Below are 7,004 nucleotides of genomic sequence, written 5' to 3'. Positions count from 1 at the left end.
CACTATCTAAGATGCTTTCCCCAGGTCCTCGGGTGCCCTGGCAATACAAGCAACTGCAGACAAACTACTCGAAAGGACAGGGACTCACCAATGACATTAAAAACTACACAACAGCAAATTCCTAACTTGGCATCTGGTCCACCCACTAGTTTCTTATTAGTACGGTTCCCGTGAATTTGCCAACACCGATCTGTTCCTGCAACTTCCTATTCCAATGCCATACAGGCAACAGACTAGATTATCAGGGGACAAAGTCCTAGGCACTAGAGTTTAGTGGGAAAGATTCATAACTAGATTTTGGTTTCCGTTCAACACCCTTCCCTCCGCTCCAGCGCCCTAGGATGATCACCCTGTCCCAGTCGCTGGCAGGTGATAGCAGCAGCTGTGGTCGGGTGAGATGACCCTTTCTAACACTCTAGGTGGTGCTCTGGCGCCGGGATCACGCTCCTCCCACATGTAGACGCGTGGGAGCCTAGAGGCTGTTCTTTCTTAAGCCGACGAGTTCATCGAGTTTCGGGAGAGCGCTCCACGAGCTGGATCTGAAGGCCACCTGACCATGAGCGTCCCGCTGCGATCCGGCCCGAGCTCCTGGCGGCGGGCAGGCACCGTGGTGCTGGCCGCAGCCCGGGGTCCCGCCGCTCGTCAGTCCGCTGACGGCTTCCGGCTGCTGCTTCTCCAGCGCGCCCAGAACCAGCGCTTCTTGCCGGGCGCGCACGTCTTCCCGGGCGGTGTGCTGCACGCCGCCGATAGCTCGGCCGACTGGCTGCGACTCTTCGCGCCTCGGCACACACCGCCGCGTTTCGGCCTGGGCCCCGCGCCGCCTTCGCAACTCCCTTTTCCGGGACTGTTCTACGAGGACGACGGCGCCGGCGCTGGGGCGCTGCCTGATGATGTGGCGCTGCGTATATGCGCCATCCGCGAGACCTTCGAGGAGGCTGGGGTGCTGCTGCTGAGACCGCGGAGCTCGCCCCCCGCTTCTCAGGAGCCAGGTCTGGCTCTGCCGCCTCCGCCGGGCCTGGGCGACTGGCGCTCGCGCGTGCGCAGTGACCCGCGCCACTTCCTCCTGCTGTGCGAGCACCTGGACTGTACGCCCGACATCTGGGCTCTGCGCAACTGGAGCGGCTGGCTCACGCCGATCGGGCGCGGGAGTCGCCGCTTCGACACCACCTTCCACCTGTGCTGCCTGCGCGAGACCCCGCGCGTGGAGCCCGACCTGACCGAGGTGGTGGGCTACAAGGTAGGGGTCGCGAAACCCGTGGGCTTCCCTGAGCATCACCGCAGACCAAGGCGTGACCTTGCTGGGTTCCCTATGCGGGGACCCTCTAGCAGAGCTTCCACTGCCTGTTCTGCAAACTTCACAATGATTCATTCGCTTCAGTCCCTAATGGTAGTAATTCGGTTTCTAGAACATATTACAAGATTTCAGCCCTATCAACTTTCTTCTGCCCCGCCCCCTTATTTGTATCACTAGCACCAGGCACAGTTATGTTTCAGGCACCTTTCCTGCATTTGACATGTCTTGGAGTTTTTGATTACATGTTAGCATTTTTTTTTAAGTTGTTGACTGCTGAGTTTTGTTCTATTCTTTTAAATTGTGTTTCATTTTTCCCGGAAGGCAGTTAAGTTATTAGAGATTATCCTTTTAAGGTATGTTTTAAATGGTCTGGGGAGGGGGGGGTCTACAGTATATTCTGGACCTAATTTAGCTACAGTTCCATTATGTGACCCTCTTCTGGCCCCTTGAGTGCCCGAGTGCTGGCTACATTTAATTAAGGCTTTCCCGCTGTGGGCAATATGCTGCTGGAGAAAATTGGGAAAAAATCTTGGCTTGAGGTAAACATAAAGTTTATTCGGGAACTGCCCAGGTGACTGCTCTTTCCTCAGAAGTAGCCATCGTCTCGGCTAGCATATGGTTCTACTCTGTGCACTAAATATGTAATAGAGTTTTGGGGTTCAATTTTGTGTAGACCTTCTTAGGCACACTGCTCACCCAATACTACCCCACGTGATCCTCCAAATTCTGATCTGTCTGCTTGAGTCAATAAGACTTAGATGTTGCTCAGGTTCCCCCACTGGTCTGTGGTCTGGGATGACTTTACGCGGAAGCCCTAGGCGAGTGGTAGGTCTCACTAGATTCTCTTATTTGCTTACAGTTCGGTCATTTTTGGTGTTTGGAAATAAATTTTATTAAGTCGTCGTGTGGTGTGTGAGTTTAGTTCTCAGGGCTGAGAGGATTTTTCAATTATTTCTACTAATTGTCAGCATTCTAACTCGCATTTGATGATTATTAATGTTTTTAATATTATTATTTAATAACTGTGGCTTGATTGTTATTATATTGCCCTTCAGCATGCCTGCAGCTGACCGTGGAGGCCAGAAGAGGGTGTTGAATTGTCTAAGGCTTGAGTTATGGGTGGTCGTGAGTTGCCCAGTGTGGGGCTGGGAACCCAACTCTGGTCCTCTGGAAAAGCAGCGGCTGCTTTTTTTAGCCACCAAACCATCTCTCCAGCCACCAGTTCTTTCTTTCTGAGACAGAACCTCACTATGTTGCCCAGGCAGGCCTTCATCTCCTGGACTCGAGCAATTTTCCTGCTTCCACCTCCTGATTAAGCCGGCCAGTAGGGACTTGGCAGCGTCCGGGCCTCTGAATCTCAGGCTCCCTGAGAGATCTAGCAAGGCCTCCGGATACGTTAGCTTTCCCATCAAATACATCTCATATACCCATCTAGCAACCTCAGACCTGGCCGTTGGGGGTGGGGCGGAAGGGGACGGGACGACGGACGGACGGACACGGGACTGGGGGGGGGCGGGGACGGACGACGGACGATGGACGGACTCACAAAGCTGCTTCCTCTGTCCCTACAGTGGTTGTCTCCAGCAGAGGCAACGGAGTGTTTCCTGTCCAAAGAAATCTGGCTGGCGCCACCGCAGTTCTACGAGATGAGAAGACTTGAAACTTTCGCCTCTCTCTCCGCTCTCTACAGCTTTTTCTTAGCTCGCCCCTTCGACATAACTGAGAAATGGCTGCCGATAATTCTTTCCACTGCTGATGGCTCCATCATGCTCTTCCCAGGTGAGGCGGGGAAGTGCCGGTGCTCTCCTTAGTGTCCACGGTTGCTCCAGCCAGGCTGCCAGCAGAGGTGGGGGTGATAGCCCGGTTCACAGCCTAGGCCTGTGGGTGTGGCCAACATCTGGCTTACAGGCGACATGCATCCCCTGATAATTAACATGCAGTCCAACACAAAATCATAAGCTTCTTTAAACCACTGAGGTTTTTGTTTTTAAAACTTTTTTTGTAATTTAGCTGTCTGGTTCTCAGACATAAGCTTTGTAATATCAAGAGGTTTGCCATGCTTGGTGGAATATTAATTAAAAGAAGGGGGAAGTCGTAAAATACACAGATTATCTAGTTTCGTTCTGTTCCTATAAGAAATATCATGACCAAAATCAAGTTTGGGGAAGTAGGGGTTTATTTCGGATTATGGGTTATGGTTCGTCATTGAGAAAGGCGAAGGGAGAAACCTGAAGACAGGCTTTCAACCAAGGAACGCGCTTCACAGCCAGAGAGGAGCATCAGGGACCCTGGAGAATTCGACTGACTAGCTGGCTCACAAAGGACTCTGGTTAGCTAGCTTTATTATTCCATCTGGGGCTCCCTGACTAAGGGATGGTGCTGCCCACAGTGGGCTGGCCTCATCTATATCAAATAACATTCAGGACAATCCTCCACAGGCCAAGGACTGGGTAGTCCTTCAATTAAGACTCTTTCCAGGTGACCGTAGGAAGTATGGTTTTTGATAATTAAAGCTAACTATAGGATACATAGTGTTTTTTTTTTTTTATTTATTTTTGAGACAAGGTCTAACTATAGATCTTAGGCTGACGTAGAACTTCCTGTGTATCCCAGGCTAGCCTCAAACTTACAATTCTCCTGCCTTCATCACCCCTGTGCGGGGATCAAGGGTGTGTCAGTGTGTACAAACCCATGTTTATTATAACTAGGGAGACTGACTTTATAAACTTGCATATATACATACATACATATATATATATTTCCTAGGCATGAACAAAATTCTTTTCTCATGCGTTATTATCTCACTTTTACTTTAGTTTTCTAGACAAAGTTTCTCTGCATTGCCCTGGCTGTCCTGGAACTCACTCTGTAGACCAGGCTGGCCCCAAGTCACTTTTACATTTTTATTTCAATTATGAGAACTTGTGAACTGTTAGCTCATTTTAATCAAGAGATTTGTTGATGGTCAGTTACAGTTTGGCAGACACTGATTCGTGTGTTGTAGCAGGCAGGCACTATGTGACTGTCCTACTCCTTATCTGCCTCTTCAGTTTCAGATAATACCGGTGAGATTTGTTACTCACCCTTCAGAGGGACAGTTTAGCAGCTTTGAAAAAAAAGACTTATTTTTACCTGGTATACCAGTGTTGCCTACATGTATGCATGTATGCACAGCACCTGTGTGCCTCGTATCTGCAGAGGTCAGAGGAGGACATCAGATCCCCTAGACCTGGAGTCGCACGTGGTAATGAGCTGTAATGTGGGTGCTAGGAACTGAGCCCGGGTGCTCAGGAGAGCACCTAGTTTTCCTAACCCCTGAGCCATCTCTGCAGGCACTAGCAGTTTTCCTATTAGGAGCCATGGACTCTAACCTGAAAAACCTATGACGTAGCTAGGTCAGGCCAACTCCATGATTCCCTGATGCCTGAATCAAAAACTAACATGGAGCCGGGTGGGGGTGGTGCAGCCTTTAGTCCCAGCACTTGGGAGGCAGAGGCAGGCAGATCTTTATGAGTTCAAGGCCAGCCTGCTCTATGGACCTAGTTCCCGGATGGCTAGGGCTGTTACACAGAGAAACGCTGTCTTGAAAAACCTAAATAAATAAATAAATAAATAAATAAATAAATCCTGAAATACCTAAGGTGGAGAATGATCGATAAAGATAGATTAAGAGTTTAAATCCCCTGAACCGGGATGAAGAGCCAGACATGGCGGCAGGTACCTGTAACCCCACAGCATTGTAACGGTGGGTGGGAGGCTGAGACAAGCAGATCTGTGGAAGTTCAGGGGCCAGCTAGCCTGGCCTAGCTGGTAATGTTCCAGGCCAGTAAGAAACCCCATCTGAAACGAAAGGTGGACAGTTCTGGAGGAACAATCCCTGAAGTTGTCCTCTGGCCTCCGTTAGGTCTCACGTTCCTGTAGTCGCGCATGCTCACTTGGCGGAGGGAGAGATCCGACTGGCAGGCTGGTCTCTGACCTCTACTTGTGGGAATACACATACCCACAGGTGCACACGTGCACAAGCACACACACACCTCTCTCTCTCTCTCTCTCTCTCTCTCTCTCTCTCTCTCCTTTTCTTTCTCTCCTAAATGTAATAAAAACCTGAAACTGGGTAAGAAAGAGTCTCAGCGGTTCGAGGCTATGCTGCTGGATCTGGGTTTGGTTCCCAGCACCCATGTCTGACACTACACATATGTGCCGCACGTGCACACACACACACACACACACCCTGGATTAACAATAATCACAGGATCTGGTTCAGTTCCCAATACCCACGTCAGGCAGTACACATACATGGATTAATAATAATCAGAGGATCTGGGTTCGGTTCCCAGTATCAGGCAGTGCACACACACATACCATGGATCAATAATAAATTTAAAGGTAAATTAAAAGTAGCAACAAGAAAAACTAACTAAGCTTCAACATGAAATACATACAAAAGACACTGGTTCATGTCATTAATCTATTGGGGTAATTTATGAGGCAGTGTTTGTGGTAATGAAGTTTTACTGTTTTTCAGGAGATGAACTGTACGTGAAAGACACAGATTTCTTAGAAAACCCAATGTCTACTGACAAAAAGACTGAAGAGATCTTGAAGGAAGGCAAAGTAGTTCACCGATTGGTGCCCCGCAATCCCCATCTCTATGAGCTCTATGTGTCTCTCCGGTCAAATAAGCACGTGTACCCTAAGAACTTTGCAGTGGACGCGAGCCTGACCTCCCGTTTGTAAAGCTGCTCGACTTGTGAGGGTCGCCTGAACTTGCCTGAAGCAGAAGGAATGGGCCTGCGAGTGGGACAGCGAGGTGTTGCCTGTGTCACGCGTGTTGTGGGCTCCTCTGCCAGTTCTCAAGCTGCACAGCAAGCCATGTATGAGATGTATGATGTATTAACAACCTTGTTACTAAGATAAATGCTTTCACAATGGTTGTCCTTTCTGTCTTATTAGCTTAAACATTTAAAAAGGGGTCTCCTGCCGTCGCCTTTGTTGTTGTTGTTGTTGTTGTTGGTTTTCCGAGGCAAGGTTTCTCTATATAATAGCCCTGGCTGTCCTGGAACTCACTCTGTAGACCAGGCTGGCCTTGAACTCCCAGATCTGCCTGCCTTTGTCTCCTGAGTGCTGGGATTAAAGGCACGCCCCACCACTGCCTTCCGGTTCTCCTTCCTTCTTTTGACTGTCCCGCGCGTTAGCAAGTTTCCTGATGTGCGGTGGAAACTGAGTCCTGGGTCTCTGAGACTCTGGGCAGGAATTAGTTCAGGGGTACCTAATTAGATGTTGTTACGATTCGAATGTGGGACTCCTGCGCATGTCCATAGCTGGTAGCCCTGTTTTGGCAGGCTTTCTTTTTTTTTTTTTTTTTTTTTTTTGGTTTTTCGAGACAGGGTTTCTCTGTGGTTTTGGAGCCTGTCCTGGAACTAGCTCTTGTAGACCAGGCTGGTCTCGAACTCACAGAGATCCGCCTGCCTCTGCCTCCCGAGTGCTGGGATTAAAGGCGTGCGCCACCATCGCCCGGCTGTTTTGGCAGGCTTTAACCAGAAAATGTGGGCTGCTGGCGCGGGTGGGTCTTGAGGGACTGAGTCCCACCTCAGTTCCAGAAGAATTCTGTTTTCTAGTCTGCGGAGATGTGAGCTGGCTGCCTCAGGTCTCCGCCTCCATGAATGTCGCATTGCCTTCAGCGCCATGACACCGCTGAAATAAACCCTGC

General features: G+C 49.7%; 1 protein-coding gene across 1 annotated transcript; it reads left to right on the top strand.

The window, feature by feature from the left end:
• The first annotated feature begins 430 nt into the window (after positions 1-430).
• Positions 431-6,620, top strand: Nudt19 (nudix hydrolase 19). The gene is made up of 3 exons (XM_057763339.1): positions 431-1,237; positions 2,866-3,073; positions 5,820-6,620. Exons 1-3 carry the CDS (start codon positions 557-559, stop codon positions 6,029-6,031), a joined length of 1,101 nt encoding a protein of 366 aa, XP_057619322.1. The 5' UTR covers positions 431-556; the 3' UTR covers positions 6,032-6,620.
• The last annotated feature ends 384 nt before the right edge of the window (positions 6,621-7,004 follow it).

The sequence above is a fragment of the Chionomys nivalis genome, chromosome 2 (genome assembly GCF_950005125.1).
Source record: "Chionomys nivalis chromosome 2, mChiNiv1.1, whole genome shotgun sequence".
In the NCBI taxonomy this organism is placed as follows: Eukaryota; Metazoa; Chordata; class Mammalia; order Rodentia; family Cricetidae; genus Chionomys; species Chionomys nivalis.
Note: the sequence above shows the minus strand (reverse complement) of the source record. Positions and strands in the feature narration are given on the sequence as shown.

Bases quoted from the DNA above. Each gene is read 5' to 3' on its own strand.
- Nudt19 (XM_057763339.1), top strand. From the start codon at position 557: ATGAGCGTCCCGCTGCGATCCGGCCCGAGCTCCTGGCGGCGGGCAGGC. The intron at 1,238-2,865 runs GTAGGGGTCGCG...CTGTCCCTACAG, and splicing joins CCGAGGTGGTGGGCTACAAG to TGGTTGTCTCCAGCAGAGGC. The intron at 3,074-5,819 runs GTGAGGCGGGGA...ACTGTTTTTCAG, and splicing joins CTCCATCATGCTCTTCCCAG to GAGATGAACTGTACGTGAAA.